At 43.0% G+C, this 21,723-nt stretch overlaps 1 protein-coding gene across 2 annotated transcripts in view; it reads left to right on the forward strand.

The window, feature by feature from the left end:
- Window positions 1–2,907: 2,907 nt before the first annotated feature.
- SOBP (sine oculis binding protein homolog) overlaps window positions 2,908–21,723 on the forward strand; it is a 113,497-nt gene continuing 94,681 nt past the window's right edge. For both annotated transcript variants that reach the window (XM_084203365.1, XM_084203366.1), the window contains exons 1-3: window positions 2,908–3,054; window positions 12,238–12,376; window positions 14,189–14,374. In XM_084203365.1, the coding sequence (XP_084059491.1) occupies window positions 2,959–3,054; window positions 12,238–12,376; window positions 14,189–14,374 (421 nt within the window). In that variant the 5' untranslated portion in view covers window positions 2,908–2,958. The remainder of the gene's footprint in view (window positions 3,055–12,237; window positions 12,377–14,188; window positions 14,375–21,723) is intronic.

Consider the following 21,723-nt stretch of genomic DNA (forward strand, 5'->3'; position numbering starts at 1 on the left):
AAAGGTAATAACAGCTCTAGAAAAGTAGGAATCATGACAGTTGCAGAAATAACCTGCTGACAGATGGAGATATTATTATTAGGACACAGAGAGGTAGAACTTTTGTATCCATCCCAGTCCTATATTAAATACTGAGATAAACAGGATATGCTTTAAGACTGTGGCTTTCATCTGGAGGTTGACAAGGTACTGGGGGACTGGAGGTTCTTTTTAAAGAGCTTATCAGAAGTAGCTGAGAAATTGAGCCTACTGTCAGGAGAAATAAGTTCACATCTCCATTCAAAAGTATGCAGAAAAATACTGTGAAAAAACCCCAGCTGAATGTCGTTACTTTTGGTGATCAAGAAGTGAGAATCAGCATTCAGAACTGGTAGCAAAAGGGGTGGGAAGTGCTTCAGTTTGCAGCCAAACCTTCAGATGCTAGTCAGGAAAACTGGAATGACAGACTTGATCCTGAAGAAAATTCATTCTGGTCTACTCGCTGTAACCTGCTGTAGTCACATCACCTAGGCTTGCAAATACCTTCTGTAAAGTATCTTCCAGCATTAAAGGAAGTTCTGTTTATGCTGGGAGTTTGAGATTAATCTTTTTGTCAGATTGTCAGCTCAAACCTGTTAAATTTATGCAGTGCTTAATGAAACAGTGTCAGGGCTTTATTACAATACACATAGTAAGCGTTGAGAAGCAGTCCTCTGATGTTTCACTGAACAAGAACCATTTGAGGCAATACTATGTTTAGCAAGAAATTCTAAGGTTTTTCCATAAAACTCTTCCATCCACTCTGCAGAGAAACTAGCCATATGTCTAATACAAGAACTAGTTTTGTCCTTTTCATTAGAATGACACTGTATCAGCAAGGTGGTGGCTGTTGGAAGCAGTCATCTGAGGCTGGCTGGCTTTTTCCAGCCAAAGGTTTCAAAGAGCCATGTGGGTTTGTGTTTAAAAGCAACTTTCCCTTGTGCTGTCTGCCTTATTCTTATTGTGCGAAAGAATACACTGAGATTCTAGGAATATCTCCTGTACTTAATGAGAGCTTAACTGTACCCATTTGTTTGTAATAGAACACGGTAAGCAAAATATAGAGGTGAGGTTGGTGGTGGTGGTGGGGCACAGGAGGAGGGAAACCTCCCTACTAAGCACTGTCCTTTGTTACCTGTAGTCAAAAGTTAGTTTCCACAAGTTTGAGAAATCACTGTATTTTAAAATACTACGAGCAAGAAAAAAAATAAACCTTGTTTTCTTTTCATGCTTGCTGCTTGGTGGGTTTGAGCCCAGACCTTGTGTTCCTGGGGTGTGTGGAACAGACTGAGCCCACAGCACGAGTGCTGCTGCGGCTGAACTCCTGCAACTCTTTGCTGTCAGCAGAGCCTTCTCGAGGGTCTCTGCGAGGTCCTGCAGCTCTGCGAAAAACAAACGATCAGGGCTGGGTTTTTTCCAACATCTGCCTGATTCTTCCAGGCAGCGAGGGGAGTGGCAGCACCTTCTCCTCGCAGCGGCCGTGACCTTACCACTGCGGATGTGCTCTAGGATTTTACAGGTTCAGTCTGGTTGCTCTCTCATCTTTTGATGCTCGATGCTCTAACAGCCGAGACTGTGCAAAATCCCCCGTTTCTTTTTATTCTCGAAGTCACGGGGGAAAATGTGCCCCGTGTCTCTGGAAATCGCTCTGACAGGCAGGCAGGCAGGCAAGGCTCATTTTAGTGACGAAACGAACAAAGTTGTGCTCAACTTTTCATGCTAAAAAGTGCCAGTGATTTAAAGCTTCGGAAACAGAGAATGTAAATTAAACATTGTTGCACACAAACCGAACTTGTCTTTGACAGGCTAAACAGAGATTTTTATGGGGAGCCTACTCATGCCCACACGGAACGCAGTTCATCTTTCGACTGTGGGTTTGGGTGTTTTTATAAAAAACTGTATCATTTTAAGGTGCGCCGCAGTCGTAATGAGAAACCCCGTACGATTACAATTTTGACTATCGGAACAATGGACACCCCCGTGCCGTAATGTGTTGTATCGGGTAATCAGGGACTGCCAGGGAAAGCGGGAAAGCAGAGCCTAGGAATAATCAATGTATCGCCCACAGTGTGTGCTGTAATCCGGCACCTCCTCGCTGAAGCGCGTCCCACCAAGCCATTCATCCGCACCTCCCCGCCGCAGATAAAGGGAAAACCAGGAGTGATCAGGGGAAGAGCCTCGGCTGAAAGCGGCGGGGACGGGACGGGACGGGACGGGACGGGACGGGACGGGACGGGACGGGATGGGATGGGACGGGACGGGACGGGATGGGATGGGATGCGAGCGGACGGGACGGGACGCGAGCGGACGGGACGGGACGCGAGCGGACGGGACGGGTCGGGTCGGGTCGGGTCGGGTCGGCTGCGTAAGGGGCACAGACCGGGCGGACCCCTCGGGTGTTGGTGGGGGGCACCGGGCCCCCCTCCCCATCCCGGGCTGTGGGCGGGGGCGGGTGCGCACCGCCCCCTCCTCTCCGCCGCGCTCCGCTCCGCCCGATGCTCGGCGCCTCCCCCCTCCCCGGCTCCCATGGCGGGCAGCGGCGGCCGATTCGGTGCCGGCAAGCCCCGCCCGCCGGCGGTCCGGGGCCGGCCTCCCCCTTCCCTCCGCCGCCCCCTCCGCGGCAGCCCGCCAGCAGCGCCACAGCAGGCGCGGGGCCGGCTCGCTCCGCGCTGCCTCCCGCCCGCCCGCCCCGCCGCTCCCATGCGGGCCGGCGGCGAGGCAGAAGATGGCTGACTCGCCGGGGCACCCGCGCCCCTGCCCGCCCGCGCCCCCCGCCCGCCCGCCGCCGCCGCCGCCGCCGCGCTCCCCCCGGGCCCTCCGCGGCGCCGCCTGCCACCACTGAGAGCCGCCGCCGCCGCCCCCCCGCGCCCCTCCCGGCCCCCCCAGAGCACCAGCAGCCATTTCATCTCCACCACCACCACCACCAAGTAGGCGCAAAAAATGGCAGAAATGGAGAAAGAAGGGAGACCTCCCGAAAATAAAAGGAGCAGGAAGCCGGCTCACCCGGTGAAGCGGGAGATCAACGAGGAGATGAAGGTAGGTGCCTGTGATGGGGACGGGAGCGGGGTCCCCCCCCCGCACCCCCCGCCTCCGAGCATGGAGATGAAATAAGAAAGGATCTCTTGTCATTTTTTTTTTTTTTGTAGGATGCACTGAATGTGTCTCAACTCCGCCTCCTGGGCTGCAAACAGAGACGAATTCACAGGCTGCAAATCCTGTTCATTGACCAGCTTTATTTATTTTTTAAAAATAACTCTCTCGTTGGGCTTTTAAGCTCTTCGGGTGCCAATGATGAGCCTTTTTTTTTTCCCCTCTTTCTTTCTATAGCCACCCCCTCAGGTAGCTGCGAAGCCCTTAAAGTTAGGAAAGAAAGGGATCTCTTTTAAACACTGTATTTCTGTCCTTTTTTCAGTCGCCAGCTGCAACTGTGTAATTAAATTGTCAAAGTGAAACGTTGCGGTCTGAGCCGCGCATCAGTCTGGCACCTGGGCGCGGAGACCCCTTTTCTCCCCTTGCCCCTTTCGCCTCCTCCGCTGCCGCACCGCTTGGCTCCGCGGCTCGCGGCAGCGCAGAGGTGTCGCTGGAAGGTGGCTTGTCCGAGGGCTGCTTTTGATGGAAGTGTATTTACCGCGCGGAGGGCTGTCCTGCTTGATAGGAACCGGTGCCACTCCAGCTGTGCTCTGGCGGCCGCTCCAGATGTTGGGATGGCTACGGTGGCACAAACCCGCTATTTTGGAACTTCTTTTGTCATTAGGTCGCTGTTCCAAGCTGGACCGGTCCTATTTTTTGCGCCTGTTTTCCATGTCTGTTCCCTGCCTGTTTGATGTCTCTAATTCCCCAAAGTTGGTGACAATGTATTGCTAGACTTTAGCTGAACTTGTTGTTAAATGCGCAGATAAAGTGACTAAAACAGTATAGTCTGGCTACGAGATAAAGCCGCTGAGATTAAATTTGAATATGTCATTTATTAAAAGGCTGATTATAAGTGGAAGACTGCCTGGAAAATGTCACTCGTTCACATAGTATGTATACTCTATAGGCGAGTGTATAAATATGCATGATGCCTAGTGAAAATATCTTTGCTTTCCGGAACATTGATCTCCCCATATAAAATTAAACGGGAATGCGCCGTCCCCTCCCCTCTCCCCTCTTTTGCACACCACTAATTTCGGTTAGGTGCCCTTTCCTGCCCAAGGCAGGCGTTCTTGTTCTTGCTGCCTGTGTAATGAGCGTGTACATGGCTCTGTGTGCCCTTCAAGTGTAAATGTGGACGAGAGTAGTATTAGGGGCACAAACAAAATAATGTGTTGGTGCATCTCTTTGGAAACAAACTGTAGTAGCTTCAAGTCCAGAGGAGCGGGATCTTTCTTTGTGAGATATGTGACACATCCTATTTTAGGAGAGGGCTCTGTGCAGCCACCGGAGAGTCACTGCTCATTGTAATCCCACATAGTTTTGAGGACTGCAGAGGTCTGTAGTACAGGGCATTGGCCCCTCAGAGCATCGCCTAATGCGATCTATATGGATTGCAGCTTTTAAGTTTCATAGGTTCTAGAATTACAAATTAGCTAATTTTAATCAAAACATGTGAAATGTTATCCTGGCTGGATATAAAGGCTGACTGTGCTGGATCCTCTGGGTTTGTTTTGTTTACTTTGGCTGCAGGCACACTCAGCGGTTTGGGAGATAGTTGTTCTTCTACAGTATAACAGATGTTTGTCTGAAAGGGTGAGGAAGAAACAAAAACAACATTGTGTGAAGGAGAAAAATTACACAATTTTAAACTAATACTTTGGTATTAAGCACTGGCATTAACCTTCATGTAGAGAGTTTCTCTTTTTTAATCATGGCTAACTGCTTAAGGTTAAGGAACCTCAATATTTCAGCTGACTTAAAAACTAAAGGTGTGTAGAAAGGACATTTTGAACCCATGTAATTTCTTGTTGAGAGTGAGACAGCTGATGGCAGAACCTTCCATAGCCCACCTTTCAGCATAAACTGTGCTATATCTACTATGCATTTTTAGTAGGGCTGTTGGCTGCTATCATCTAAGAAGGGAAAAAGAGGGGGGGAGGAAAAAGAAGTAGTTTGAATTTTTGACTGGTTGAGAAAGTTAAAATCCTGTGATGATCGTTTACCCTTTTTCTTTACTGATGAACTGACGTCTAGTTCTTAATAAACCCGGAGAACATAATAATGTAACAAATTGGTTACAGTGTGCAAAATGTTTGCAGTGAAATGACAGAGGGAGCACAATGTGCCCTTGTGTAGGTTTGTATCTGTAATGTTCAAACAGGCTGGCTGTTTCCCTTCATCTGAACTGCTTTCATCTGGACCAGTGTAAAATAAGCTCTGGTAAGTAATCACAGCAGAGCAGAAAGAAAGGAATGTATACAGCAATAGACAGCCTAAGCTGTAAAAACTGTAACCTGAGTATCAGCAGCAGATCAGATATCAAGGCTTTAAGGTAGGGGAAATGAAAGAGATGAAGGGGAGGAAAAGACGAGAGAGGGAATGGAAAAGTCAGCTTGGAAAGTAAAGGAGAAGTAGGAGGGCCCCCTCAGGGAAATTTGGCTCAGGGGTTAGGGAATTTTATCATGGTGTACAGTGACCTACTCAGGTTTCAGCCCACGTTGGATCAGATTGCCTCCCTTTGCTAGCAGAAAGAAAAAGGACTGGTGTATATGTGATTTCTTTTTTTCCCCCTTTGGATAATAAAAAGGCCATTGGTACAAGTGTCTATTTTAAGTACAGTAAATTCAAGGCACTATGAATGAGCAATAATATTACCTCATCACAGAGACTTCCTTTGAGATTTACTGTTTGATACAGTCAGATATTTACTCGAGAAGGATCACAACACCTAACTGCTTGCTTTAGTGTTTTCCAACAGTAGTGTCACAGCTTGGTTTTAGCATGACTGGATGGATATTCAGGTTGCTCGCTCTTTCCTTATGCCAGATATTGAGTTACGTTTTTGTTATCGCTAACCTAATGTACACGATGGTTATAACAAATTTTAATTTGATACAATGTTGTGTGCAAAAAGTACATGACTCTGCACAGTTTTCTGATATTATGTTTCAATGAAAAATATATTCATGAGAAACTGTTTTGTTACACTGTGACCCTTACAGCCACTCTTTTATATTTTCTAGTTATTTTTTCTTTTGTCCTCCTTCCTCCTTCAGATGAGACTTTCCAGTTTTTCTTCCAGAGGTAGCATTCACCTCATGCTCTGGAAGAAAAGCAGATGCTTATTCTGAAATTCAATTTGGTGCCATTTTCACTTGCTGGTGAATAACAGAACACCTCATAGATCCAAACCTATTGTCATCAGGGAACCCACTACTGTTTTAAGACCAAAGTATCTGTAAAAGTTGAATTGATGAAGGCACTTGTCTAGGCACAGTGGTGGATCCCCCATCCATCTCCCCTCACCTTATTTCCATTTGCCATCCTGCTGTCAGGAAGCAGTGGTGCTCAGGAGGAATAGATAGGTGCTCTGCGATGCTGTGAGGTGAGGTTACGTTCAGTACTGAATTGCACTGGAAGTTCTCCTGCACAGATGAGGCAATGTATCCATGTGTCTCTAGCAGTTGAAAGGTAAGCAATTAATTTCCCTTGTAATTTCACAGGGCTGCTCCGTGTGCCCAAGGAGTTTGCTGTCCATAAATATTCTCAAAAACTAATTTGTATCTAAAATTGGGCTTTGTTCCTGGTGCCTAGAGCTTAGGGCAGCCCCATCTGTTATCATTTAATAGTAAACTCATTGGAATATCTTTCAGTTTAGTGTTTAAATAGTCCCTATTTGGCATTTGAAAGTACTACTGTCAGAAGGAGGAAAGCGGTGAAGCAGGCGTAGCAGCCCTGCGCCTGGAGCGAGCCAGTTTGCTCAGAGCTCTCGGAAGGTTCCAAGGAAACTCCTCCCTTCTCTCCTGAAAAGCAAAATATATCTTTGGGAAAGTGGAAAAGCAGACAGACTTTATCAATTGCATTATTTCAGGAGACCAAGGTTTTTCTGTGGAATATGTGTGGAAGTTTTGTGGGATGGCTGCAGAGGGGTTGCCTGTCTGCACAGGGAGCCTCGCCTGGCAGGGCACTGCAGAAATAGTGCTTCCCAAACAAAGTGGGTTATACAGAACCACACATACATGGGAGGACAAAGAAAAGTAAAGCATAATGGAATTGTGCTTTCTGATAGTGTAAAGGTCTAATCACAGAATTCAGTATGGTGACAACATAAACAAGCAAAGAATGTGAGTGCTGGGGAAAAAGATCCAAGTTTGTATAGTGCCCCTAGAAACATTTTTATTTCCTTGATGCAGTGAAAGTGAAAAGTGAATTTGTGGGGCTCTGCACTGAGTGGGTTATGCAGGCAAGGAAATGGAGTGGAGCCACTATGCTTCCTCCCAGATCTGAAATAAACATTCAACAGCAGTAAAACCTAGAAGAAAATGAGTCTGACAGACTCATGCTCCTCTGTGTTTCCTGCCTCCATGTTTGCCAGGCCTCATTCGGTGAAGCCAGGCCTTGCCCCCTGTGAATAGGGTTCATAGAGAAGGAAAAGATGGAAAGACATGCATGGCATAGATTGAGAATGTATTAATTAGCAAAGACTTGGGGAAATGATGCATTGTAATGTAAAAAATCAAACTGTAGGTGAATTGTTACGATGAAATGAATCCGAAAGTGGGAATAAATGTGATTATATTTTTACTGCCTAGCATATAAGTCAGACTCAGAAAGGTGGGAAACTGCAGTCTAGCGAGTCAACACACTCTTCTTCATCTTTCAGGGGAATAGGAAGCAAATTCAAGTAGAAATACCAATGAGCATAACAGTCAGTTATCCTGGCTCTTCCAGGAGGGAAGGTATTTCTGTGTAGTACAAGAGTAGAGAAATCATACCGTTAAAACACGCAAATTACACATTGCCCCACAGTGGTGATAAGTGCTTTGGGACTTAGTGGTGGGCAAAAGCTGGATTGCCATCTCTTGGGAAGGAAGGGCTTTGCTGTGGTGTGTGACTGGGGCCACCGGAGCGTTTTCGGGCTGGTTTCTCTGGCAGGCATGAGCTGGCTGTGCTGCAGCCGTAGTGAGCGCTCGGGCAGTCAGCAGCTGTAATGGTGCTCTGTCAGCTGGGGAAGAGCAGGAGGTTTGGCTCCTGTGGGATGTTAACCAACTGCCTGGGTGCACTGGCAGCTGCAGAGGGGACTGGTGTTTCCACTGTGGTCTCAAAAGCTTGTGTGCTTGGTGCATGGTGTGGCAGAATGAGCACAGAAGGACGTGGGACAGGATTTCTGTGGTTTTCTTCTCAGCTCTGATGCTGACCCACACTGTGGGTGGCACCAGGGGACTGAGCATTGTCTCCATACCTGCTGAAGCTAGGCTCCATGCTGTACATTTGCAGTGATATCTGTGGGTCCCTGCAGAGGGGCTCCTTTTGGGCTGAGTGGATGTAAGAGTCCCAGCTTAGCAGTGTGATTGCTGACCTGAGATTTTACTGATTATGAGTAAGGTTTTCTCTCTACACTAGTCTGTCACCTCATCCCAGCCGTTTGGCACAGCTGTGGGAGTGGGGTGGCAGCCTCATCCTGCAGACACTCCACATCCTTTTGGGTAATGAGTCTGAAAGTAAGCATGGGCTACCTTAATGCATTTGCTGTCCTGTTCCTGCCAAAGCTTTGAATTGCAGCTCCTTGCACATCTTCCATTGGTCATCCACACCTGCCTTCACATCTCCTCCCTGGTCTTTGACAGGTCTATGATCTTGCAATTCCTCTGGCTCCTGTCTAGCCTGCTTGATCACTGCTGTTTCTGCTTTCCTGCTTCAATATTGAGTCCACATTCCTGCTTTTCTCAAGCCTCAGTGTTACAATTGTCACCCTTCCTTTCACTAAGCCTTTGACACCTGTGTATCTTTCAGCGATGTTCTGCTCTGCATGTACAGGTTGTGTATTAATATGCTTTCTTCCTTTCCTTAGCTTCACCAAGAACTGGTCTTTGTCTCTCTTATTTTTGTCTTTTTCTTCTTCCCCCCCCTTCCCTGCATTCACACAGAGAAAAATACCTAATCATTTGTGTATTGATTATTGCCACCACACTGGTCTTTACAAATCCCATCTTGTTACCATGTCTTGAATCCATGTGTTTTGTGTCTATCATTGAAATGACAAAAGAAGGGGAAATGCATGGAAATAATTAATTAATAGTGGTCAGCTTCAGGACAGTGGCTTCAGCATGATCTCAGCATAACTGTCAGGGTCTTAGACATCTCTGCAAGTGGGTGTTGTAGTCAGGAGACTGAGGGAAGGTGATGTTGTTCTTTGGATACCCATCTATGCAATAGAGTCAGTGTGGAAAAAAACACTTCTCAGGTTTGACACTCAGCTTGCTGGGGATGGGGTCATGCTTTCCATTTGCTGTGAGTGTGGTGTAATGGAGCTCTGGCTGTTAGTCATTGAGAGAATGGTATTAAGGGTGACTTGCATCATTGTAGTAGCAAGATGAATTATGAAGGAGAATGGCTTAATTGTTTGCTTCTGTTTTTTAAGTCCAAGCCACTCTTTTTGGGAATTCTTTTTGGGAAACCGGTGTAAAAAGGTGCTAACTTTTGTTATTGCTGGCATGCAACCTCATTGTACTTTCACTGAAGTTAATAGAAAAGATCCCCTTGATTTACTATTTATAAAAGAGTCACATCTCTCTGATGAATGATTTTGAAATCCAATGTAGTTTTTGTCACTATGAGTGTTCATTTTGGTGCATCACTTATCATGGATAGTTTAAATGAGATGTGAAAGGTACTTAAATTTTGTGCCATTACAAACCCAACCGTCATTTTGACTACATTTCAAAGGGACAGGTGCATGTATGAATTTTCAGGAAAAAACAAACATATGTACAACCTTGCTTATGTATTCCTTGACAAGTAATTAGAAATTATTCATTGTCTGAGTTGATCAGCAGTGCAAATAAAGCACAAAGCATCCACAGGAGGCAAATTTAGAGCTATTCAATTAATTTGGTTGCATGGGGTTTAAATTGGTAAGACTTTGTCTATTGGTCTCTACCTTGCTAGATTAGTCTCTAGGGCTGTGTTTCCATAGTTGAAATTTAGCAAAGCAAGAGAAGCTGGCAGATCTTGCCTTTGGGCCTCCATGGGCCCTTTCAGGTCATTTTGGGTGAGCTGTAGTGGTGAGATTTGACTTCCCAGGTCCAGGTCATTTTGTTGTTGGTTTCCCATGGGTTTCAAACAGGGTTAGTGCATTGGGCCTCTTCAATGCTAAGAGAAAAGTTTTCTAAAATGCTAAAACAACAACAACAACAACAAAAAAACCCCAAAACAAACAAAAAAAAAACAATGAAAAACAACTTTTAGGAAAATTTTAAATTTTGCTAGTATTTAAAACACAATACTGCATCATTCAAATGGTTTAGGTAGTTGTTAGCCACATTTGCACTGCATTGTACCCATTGAAAACTGTAGCAGTGGCATAATTCACATATCATACTTATAATGCTGAATCTAGAAGCAGAGGTGGGATAATGGAATATTTTCCAGCAATCTTGGGCTGCACAGGACAGCCACAGAATTGTGACTTCCATCAGATGGTAGGGTGAAAACGCATAGGGTAAAAAACAAAAGGAAATGTGTGCTTTAGGAGTCTGCTCTGGGGTTTTGGTTTGGGTTTTCTTTTCCTGAAATGTGTTTGTAGCGTAATTGCACAGATGATACTCTTGGAAGAGTACAAATTGCTTGTGTTTATTGCTTATAGCTGCTTTACAGTGCTCCTTGAGTGACAGGAACACCTATGTAATCTGGTGTGATGAATGAGCCAGGAGCAGTGCAGCGCTCCGAGGTTCTGGGACACAGCGCCTGCTGTAGCTTTGAATTCAAAAGCAATTATCATCTGATTAATTTTATTTATTTGTTTAAATGACTGGAGAATTGCTGTGTTCTATCATTAGACTTTCTCCCACTCAAAAATTAAGCTAGAGCAGTTACTAGACAAAATCTGGCAACCTGCAAATTTGACATTCACCATTTGTTTTGAATTGGTGTTGTATTCTCCTTATTCCTTTGCCAGAGTCCTGGGAGGCAGTGCTTATCAGAGGCATTAATTTAGATGTCAAGATCTTGGAGGAATATGAAGTTTGGAATTTGTTCTAGAAGAGTGTTAATAAAAAAATTGCAAAAAATTGTGAAAACCAAATAGAAAGGCTCTGTGTGTGGCTTTTTTGTTTCAACTTATAGTTGTCATACTACTTTAAACTGATCTTTGCCATTGCAATAATTTGTTAGCTGGTTTCCTTTGGTAGTTTCCTAAATCCATAAGCTGTGGGGCTCTGTGGCACTATTTGGTTTCAGAAAGCTTTGTTGCTTGGCTGCAGATTTCTTAACTTACTCCACTAAATCTCCTGGCCCAGTAATGAGCATTTTCTACAGAAATACTTTTGCCTCATGACCTAGAGGACATATTTTTAATAGAAATTGAGGGTTATGACAGTCATGTTCCATACTTTACGTTTCCATACAAACATAAAATGTAACCACTCCGCCGCTTGGAAACTGGTTTGAAAATAAATATGGCAAAATTGAGGAAGGTTTTCTTAAACAAATATAAGAAACATTTGTATTAAAAATGATGGTAGAATGCTTTCACAGTGAAGAGTTTTTAAGTGCTTTGACTATGCAAGGGCTTATAACTGAAAAAAAAGTCTGCTGTGATTTTATTTGATTTGGTTCATGGGCACCTCAAGGAACTATAATTGTGTCAGTGACCTGCTCCAGCTGAAAAGACTGTAACGCAGTAAGATTGATTAACTGCTGGCTGGAAAAAAAATCTTGGTTTTCTGTTATTCTCTTGCTGCAGTCTTAAATATTTTATGGCAACACAGACAAGTTTGTGTGAGGAATGTATGTTAAAATATTTCTGACATTGAATGTCAGAGCAAAAGTCATAAATAACTCTCCTTTTCATTTTCTTTAAATTACAGACATATGAGTCTCTGTCATAATTACATGTGCCAGTTGGAGATTTAAATGCATTTCACTTTATGCACTTGAGTTATGAAATGAGCATTAGTCTTTGAGGAGGTGGGCCAAACCTGACACTTCCTCGTGTAGCACAGATATGGTTCGATTTATGCAGTCCTCCCTTCCTTCCAAATGGTTATTGATTACATAAATAAGTAGGTAATTTTTCTCTTTCAGAACTTTGCTGAAAACACTATGAATGAGCTTCTTGGCTGGTATGGTTATGATAAGGTAGAACTGAAAGATGGAGAAGATATTGAATTCAGGAACTACTCGGCAGATGGGGAAAGCCGCCAGCACATTTCTGTTCTCAAAGGTAACGAGACTTCATGTTTCTGTGCTCATGTAAAGAAGGATTAATAGCTCAAACTCTGATGGGTGTTGATTGCGAAGCATGTTCTGCTGCTTCTGTCTTGGTTGCTTTACATAAAAAGACCTGAGAGTACCTTGTGGTACAGGGAAGCCGATAGGCTATGAGGAAAGTCAATAAATTTGCTGTTGGTGTATTGATATGTTGTTATATATTGATATATACCTTCACAAATAATGCCTTTCATGTGTCAGTTGAAAGCCATGTGTCTGTGGTATCAATAAACTACTTTCTTAGCAGGATGGCCTTAAGGAATCCCTTGGCTTCCCATACTAAGGCTGGTTGGCCTACACTATTTTAAAATATTGAAAGATTTTAAACTGGAATATTCACACGTGTAGGAACAAGTGTGAATGTTCACAAAATCTTCTTGTCCATGTTTGTACTATACTGTCTTCTGCACTGTGTTAGAAATTTTCCGTGGATGAAATTTGTTTGAGACGTGGCTGAATCTTTGTGGCTCAAAATGTAAAGGATGAGAGCCCGATGGTTTGTTCGGTCATTCAGTTCTTGCCTTCTGACTCCTCAGTCTCAGAGAATGGGTAGGGGCTTGTCATCAGGGTAAGGAGTAGAAAATTTCTGCATCTTGACTTATCCAACAGGAGTTCCTCAAAGGTGAGGTAAAGAGAGGAGATTCCAGCAGCTTTTATCCAGTTGGAGTGCTACTTTTCACTGTGTTTGTGGACAGCAGTGTTTGGGTTTTCTTTCTGATAGCCAGCAGCAGCAGCACTGTATTCAGTGACTGTTGCAATGAGTACTGACACCAGAGAGACCAGTGCTGAGGGACAGATGGCTAGAAAAAAGGGGAAGAAATTAGAGGTAAGGTGAAACAACCTAATTGTGTTAAAATAGAATGTTTGCAGCGTGTTAGTACTACAACATCACTGATCAATATTTATTTTTCACTGAAAACGTAATGTCGTTAAGCTACCTTTGAAGAAACTTGTGCCTGTGTAGTAATACAATTAATTTATTTCTGCTTTAATAAATATATCTTTTACTGAATGATTACTGGCTCCAGTCTGTGCTTGATCAAATTTGTGAAATACTTTTTTAACAGGCACATGATACAAATCATGTTTTATGTACCACAGATGTTGAATGCCTGTGACGGGTAGAAATTTTTGGTGTATGCAGTTTTTGGGAGGGGAAAAAGCATATTACTTGTTCTGAGAGATGGGAGAAGAGGGAGGCCCATGGCTGGGAGATATTAGAGAAATTCTTAGAAATAAGAATCCAGAGGTGATTTGGGATTAAATAATTAGAATAATAGCTGTCATCATTTTATGCATGCTTTGCTGTGATTTCAATATTTTGTTCCTTTCTTTAAATTCCTTTTATTATTATTCCTCATATTATTTATAGACAATAGGAATTCTTTTATTCTTCAGTTCATGCTCCTTGTACTGGTGAAATCACAGCACACCGAGTGTGATCACCATGCAAACAGTAGAAATGAGGTACAAGAATAGGATGCCATTGACTAAATCAGGCATACTAAGGCTATACATGACAAAATAATCCCACCTTTTACCTACTGCAAAAAGAAAGTGTGAGTTTGATTTTGAAAAAAGAATGGAGCACTTCTGAAGATTACTGGAAAGTATCAATTTCTTTAAAAGGGAAAATACCTTGGATTTTTGTGCACTATTCTTGTATTAGGGTAAGTAATTTAATGAAGAGATTTGGTGAAAGTATTTAGGGCTATTTAAGAAATTTATGTGTCATACTGTACAATGTGTTCTTTGTGTTTTACAGAAAATTCTTTGCCAAAACCAAAATTACCTGAGGACAGTGTTATTTCACCGTACAATATAAACCCGAGCTACCCAGGGCTTGCCACAGGAAATGGACTATCAGACTCACCAGCAGGGTCGAAGGATCATGGGAATGTACCTATTATTGTCCCATTAATTCCACCACCTTTCATAAAGCCACCAGCAGGTAAATCCTAATGAACATGTAAAAATGGTTACTGTTATTGACAATGTCCTGAGATCACTGGATCCCCGTGTCTTAGCAAGAGGGCTGATTTCAAAATGATTAAAATCCAGTCACAGGGTACTTTAAAAATGAATGGGAGAGTGGCTTTAATCACTTTAGTGTTCTTGAAAAACTCCTGCAAAAGTAATGACATCAAACTTGCATTGCTTGTGACACTCCTCATGCTGGATTATGCTCTCAGCATTTCAACAGCATTTGCTTTTAGGAAAAAAAAATTGTTCTGGTGAATAAAGCCTTTAACTAAATTAATGCAAGATTATTAAATTAAAAATAGGCTGCATGAAGGAAACAGTGAGAGACAAAGCCATCAAATCAGTATCATGTCTTTATATCAGGTTAACAAGCTCATACTGGGAAAACTGTCTCTTGATTCCCATTGAAATCCCTGACCACTGTCTCTCAAGGGTTTAATATGATTTTGACTCTACCCAGGAGACTGCGCTGAGACGTTTTACATTTTCATTAGATTTTTATCAGGAGTGGTTTTCTAACATGCCATTCCTCAGAGTTTGCATGAAAAATGATTTATTCCCCTCTGCCTGCTGCTTACTGTAATCTGTGGAAGGAGCTCTTACGGCTACACCAGGGTGATTAATTGTTGTGTTATTGTTTACTGCTCCACATGGTGTGAAAATTGGTGAATCCAGATAGGAGCAGGCTGAGTCCTGCTTCCGTGGATGTCCCTGTTGTTGTGGTTGTTCTTGAGTGACCAAGGGTGACTCCTACAACTCCTACCCAAGAACATCATCTCTCTACACACAGGGCCAAAGAGATGTCAGCAGGTGACAAGGTGCTCCTGCAGAAGCAGAACTTCTTGTAGGATCAGGTCCCATGTTACCTGTGCCCTTTGTAACATTGTCTAAAGGTAGCTGTAAAATACTGATTGATCCCAGAAAGTGTTTGCCTGTTGTTGGCCATGTAATAGACTACAGTTGCCCCTCCTAAATTATTGTTATGCCACTGAGTTTTATCTCTAAAGAAGTATATAATATGCTAGGAATAATTTTCTAATGTTACTCAATACGTGCTCCTTGCCAAAGACCTTCAATCTATTTTATATGATATTTGCTAATTACCAAAGCTATTTGGGCACATTCCTGCAGCCTATACACAGCTAAAGATCTCAGGCCATATGGGCTGGATCCTCAGCTGTTGTTGATTTGGCCCTAAAGCTTTAATCAAGGGCTTGTGCCATCCCAAGCTATTTTCCCCTCCAATCTGAGTCACGAATGAATCCAGAATGCTGAATTTGTGGTATGTGAACACAAGGCTATAGCATGCATTGTGCAAATTGCCAGAGTTGCTGGATTTTTATGGCACCAAATAAGCAGGAGGAGATTGAACTATGAAGTAGAAAAACAAATTACTGCAACAGTAGTTAAGTGGACACAAGGGAATCTTGGCCAAGTCAACTGCCTTCTGTTCTTTGCCTGTCCACCTACAACATATGATCCTGTGTTCAAATGTACCTCTAATGTGTAGAGAGAGCTTTTCATAAGTCTTTCTCACCTTTCGGTTTTTAATTAATTCATTAACAATGAATAATGTTGTTGTACCTGCACAGGAGATATGAATGCATAATCTCTGCCTCCTCTGGCTTTATCCCATGATGGGTAATGAGCACTAGATTACCATGATTTCTGAGCAGATGAATGTGTTTATCTCATCTTTGTTTTAGAGACCAAAGCTTGGGAGGATTGGAGGGGGAGGAGAATCACCACCTTTGTGGGATTTGCAACAAGCATGGGTAGTAATGGTTTTGTTTTATCTTAGGGTGTAGGTGCCCTAGCCATGATCACCCTGAAGAGCCTGGCAAGAAACAACTGGTAGGAAAGGGAGTACAAAGGCTCCAGGAGAGCCAGTGTGCAAGGCAGTGGTCTTGGCACTGCACTTTGACACCGTTTTGTGGGCACTACATCAAAGCAGAAAACTTCAGAGTGATACAAGGCCAGACAAGAGTAACTCTGGGGATGTTTTCTTGGAGTCCCTCACAAGCATGGGGGGGATGACTTTGGCAACAGCACAAAGGTGCTTCTTTGACTTGAGCAGGCAAATGATTAGACTCACATCATTAATTAATAAGGTGAAAGTTGACATTTTCAGCATGGGGGACAGTCAGGCTATGACTGACCTGCCACAAAAGCATTTATCCACGTTTGAGTGGATAAATGAAGTAAAGGGACAGGAGAGAAAGGCAGAAAGAGGCTGAGAGCAAGTTTCAAGGTTAAAATGCCAGGCAGAAAAAGGGATTTTTGCAGCATGTTTTGTGTGGACACACAGAGGGCAAAGCTACATTACAGGCCAGAGGGAACACCAGGTAGTGATGCACTGTAGTGACTGGGAGGCTAAGAATTAGGATGTGTCCAGGGTTTGTGAATGGTGAGAAAAGCTTTTAGATATCATACAGGAGAAAAATCTACAAGACTTCACTGTAGCTCAAAAGGGAGTGCCCACAGGTGAAAATGATACCTAAATCATCAACCTGAAGGACGGGAAAAATGGTGCAGTCCATCCTTATTGAGCGAATAATATGGAGTGAGCACTCAGGGAGAAATTATTAAGACTTTAATTCTTGCTGTATTGATCTTGAACAGAAGGGTCAGCATGAGTAAAGAGGTGTCAGAGAGACAGGCTGAGGTATTCATTTGGACAGGAGTGTAATGGTCTGAAGAGGATAAGCAGATCCATTGAATTATTAGTTGAATAATTTTGCTGATAAGATTCAACACAGGTAAGAGGAAGGAGAGCAGAGCATGGGGGATGCTCACAAACCTCAAGAGAAACAAGAAGGATACTCTGCAATGTGCACTGACATAGCAATTGCAGAGAGAGAAAAGACACAGTCAGGAAGCCAAGGGAAACAGGATTTCTAGGAAGGCAAATACGATTCTTTATCAGAAACAGCTATCAGTTTGAAAAAGAGGAGGAAGGAGTGCTGATCCTAAACTGCCTAGGAAGCTGTCATTGAAGTTTTCAGTAGACTAGGTTTTCCTTGAGTGTGCTGGAAAGTGTTGGACCAAGTGTCCTGCTTGCATTCATATTTTGTATGACCAGGCTAAAACCTTGAAGAGTTGACAAAATTACCTTTTTTCCCCTCATGCCTATTTTGCAGTAAAGTGGGTTCGTTTTTTTTGGCTTTTTTTTTTCTTTGTTTGGGTTTTTTTTTTTAATTTGAAAACCAAATAATTTTGAGCAGTCTGACTAAAATTTTATCTTCAAGCTGTTCAGATTTCTGTTTTAATCAAATGAAATGTTAGGTCCCAGTTTGCTTGTATGATTCTGGACAGCATTAGGGTGCTACCAACCAAATAGGAACAGCTCCAATAAAGGCACTCTCTCCTTGCTGTACCTCATAATTAAACCCAAAGAAGGCTGAGTTAAATTCATGGGCCCTATGTGGTGCACTGAGTATCTACAGACTCAGGTTATGATGTGTCAGTGGAGGATGCTAAATCCAGTCATGGGAAGCCTCCACCAGGACAATGCAAATTATTTAGATGTGGAGGCTGTCTGCAAGAGCACTCCCCTGATCTGCAGCACCAGGCAGATAGACCACACTGAAACAGTGCCCAAATCAAACATCACTTGATAAGTCAGCATCAGCCATCCAACCTGCATCTAGAAGCATATGAGTAGTCAATGCAGCCTCCAGAGAGTTGCTGTAGGAGTTTCCTTGTGGCTAGTAAGAGTCCATCTTGCCCAGCTGGTTGGCAACTACATTTAGACCTGGCTGCAGATTCTGAGTGATCTTCAGGGTTAGTCTTGAGTACAACCTATTGCTACAAAGTGATCCTAAGATTAGTTCTGCTTGCTGTTAGAAGGTTCTTATTTCCTGCACAGCAATGTAAAGAAGGCTGGTGTTTTTTTTAATTTGCTTGTTTATCTGGTTGGGTTTTTTCCCATTTTAAAAGTCTCATAGAAATAGCGAGGAACAGAAATGCAATAGGCTGGAATGATCCAGAACTAAAAATCTCACCACAGCTGTGTGGGGTATGTGGCCTTAGTATGTAGTGTGCAAACCTTCTGTTATTCTGCAGCCTTTAATGATACAGTAAATTGGAGAGGGCACTTAGGGTGACTCTGCCCTTTTGCTCAGGCAAGCCCAGACAACTCTTGTTAGCAGGGATGAAGGAAGGCTGAAATCAAGAGTAGTCAAAGAAGAATGCAAAAAATTCTTTCAATGCGGGTGAGAACAAGCTGCCTCCTTCCCCTGGCACCTGCTGGAGGCTATGGTGTCTCAGTTTTCCCATTTCTTTGAGCGCTCTTTGATTTGTTTTATCTTGTGGTCCCCATGGCAGTGCCTTGGTAGGGGGGTACAGCTGCTGGTTGGTCTGTCCTTTGAGCATGATGGTCGACAAAATCCTTCCCTTTCCTGCCTCCTTCTGTGTACAAGTGATGCGCGGAGTGTGCCGGCTGCTCCGAGCATCCTGAACAAGCTTCCTGCGATGCTGTGCTGCGAGGGGAGGTCACTGCCAAGGGACACAGGAGAAGGGGAGGCAGAAAGCACGATGTCATGCTGTTGACTGAGCTTTCCACAGAGGAAAAAAGTACAAGGGAGAAATAATGCTCCCTCCCAATGTTTTCACAAGATACTGAGTACGTTTGGAGAAAGAAAGGGGATGTATATCCTACAACCCACAGATAAGTGTCCCCAAATAATTTTAGGTTCTGAATTATGGCTGGAGTTGTACCAGAAGTTATCAGAAGGTGAAGGAGGACTAGGCTGGAGGAATGGTATCTGATGAGGCAAAATGTCTTAAAGGAGAAGCATTTCCTGTGCTGACTTGTAAAATCTACCTGTGACCTAGGCTGGCAAAGAAATATCAGATTCAAATACTAAAGTAAGTGTTTAGTTATTTTATAGAAAGAAATCAGTAATTTTCTGTGTTATGGTTTAGCATTGCTTCAGAATTAAAATTTATAGGAGATTTTGTAAATACAAGTGCAGATGAGTAATTTTGTGCAACATATGGGAATAAGCAGAGTTCCTGCCCCACAAACATTCTGGAACAGCCTGCTGTAACCTCTCTAAATATTTAAATTGCATTGGAGGAATCTGAAAGCATAAATGGTGTTTTAAATGGTATTTAGCAGGCCGCTAAAGATGAATTCCGAGATCATCTGTCAAAATTCACTGACGAATTGGATCTATGACTACACTAGCAAGTTTGATTCCAGGCAGAACTGAGTAGCAGTTTTCCTTAAGTAAAGACCACATTATCAGATCTAGTTAGGTCTGTATATGGAGGAGACTTTCATTTTACTGTGCTCTGGATCCCTCTTCAGAAGATATCTGAAGGTTGCTGAACAGCATTACAATTTCTCTGACTGTAGGTTTTGCCCTCTGGTAAAGAACACTGCAAAAAATCCTATAGTCACTACTCTTCAAATTATTTCTCTTGTTTTCAGTTTGAAACATCATCAAATTTCCAATGATTGTAGGGTTATTACTGCCTGGGTTTTTAAATGCCGGTGGTTGCCAGGATGCCTGCCCTATCTAGCCTGCTGTTGATGTCTTTTGCTCTCTGTGGAGGGCCAAGTGTTTCCTTTGTGCTAAAAAGAAAATAATAAAGTCCATGTATGCACCTTAATAACATGTATTCAAGCATTCAGGGAGTTCCCTCTTTGTTAGCTGAAATAGGTGCTTTTTGTGTTTGCATGTTTAAAACCTTCCTAAATGCCAGCTTTTGTGTTGTGCATTCAGTCCCTTCTGAACTATGCATAAGAACATGCCTCAGCTCATGCATAGAAAACGTAGGCAGGCAGTGGTTCCCCAAAATGACTTTTTCAAAAGGGGCTGGGACATTTTGCTTTATTGGCAGAGTAGTGAGCTTGAAGAGACTGGTCCTTAAAAGGAAATGCATTGTAGAGGCTCTGATATTTCCATAGCGATGGCTGCAGCAAGCTTTCTATTGTCAGGCCTGGATTTTAATCTTCCTCTGGTAGGGACTTTTTTAAGGTGCTTTTTGTACCTTAAGTTTGTCACGTGCCCCATCTGTTTGGGGGATCAGTGCTGAAGGTGATATCACAAGGGGGTCTGCAGCAATGTCTCAGGAGTTTTGTTTCTTCACCTGTTTTAGTTTGAGATTAGTTTGGTAAAGCATTTCGGGTGTAAGAAAATTGACTGTAATGGTGCTTCTTTCTGCCTTGCTTGTGATCAACAGCCTCAGGAACTACTTGGGGATGAAAAATCTGAACACATGCTACTTGGTTTTCTTCAATGGCGATCTGGGATTTCAGGAGCAGCAGGAGAGTAACTCGGAATTATCTAATTCTGAAATCCTGGCAGGTCCCAGTGGAAACAGTGAGCCCTTAGTGTTATTGCTGCAGATGCTCAAGTTAAGTTAAGATCTTAAGTCTTTTAAAAGGAAGTTTTGCAGCTTTTCACTAGAAAGTAATAGTGAAAGCAGTTAAAATATTTAAAGTTATATATACACCAGTGGATTGAGTGCAGTTCCCAGCTCTAAGTAAAAGGGCTATTATAGCTCCCTATCCAAAAAACCTAGGATCCAAGCTGCCTCGGTGAGGGGATAGGATGCAACAAAGAGAAAAAGAGAGGAGAGTAGTAGTGCAGAAACACGGCTTCTGATAGTGTGATGGAAAGAAACTCATGCCAGAGATGAGTTGGTTGGCTGGAAGACATGGAGGAGGGATGGGATTCCAAAATATTTTTTTTATTAGATCATGGATACAACCACAGTCAAGGTACAGGTTTCACAAAGATTCACTCAGTCTGGGTGCCATACTTGAGATCTCAATCCCAAACACTCCATCCTCCTGGTCTTCCTTCTGCATGGCAGTACCAGGGTTGGGCACCTTTGGGAGAGATGTTATCTTCTTACCAGAAGAGTTGACTATCTCCTACTGAATTTCTTGCAAGGAAATATGGAAAATAAGGTTTGGAAGTACTTGCCGTTGAATCATCATAATATGCAGGATTAGAACTGTAGCTGCACTTAGTTTCACCCAACTTCTTGAAGCTGGAGTTAAAATTAAAAATACATCTCAGTTCAAAACAGTATTAGTAGAGTGTTGCAACCTAAAACTTAGAAAACTGATCAGGATTTAACTCCAGAATTGTAGGGATTTTAGGAACATTGCATTAAACACCAGAGATGATGCTGGTTTGCTTAGATAAAGAGACAGAGCTGTTCATGATGGATTTAATCCATTGTACTCGTTGCATTCCTTCACTTCCCCCCACCTGTTTAAATTATGGCTCCATATAAGATCGATTAGTGTAAACTGCTGCTCATTGGGTTTAAGAGGAACAATTTTCTGCAGCTCCT

Source organism: Fringilla coelebs, assembly GCF_963513975.1.
Source record: "Fringilla coelebs genome assembly, chromosome: 3".
Lineage (NCBI taxonomy): Eukaryota > Metazoa > Chordata > Aves > Passeriformes > Fringillidae > Fringilla > Fringilla coelebs.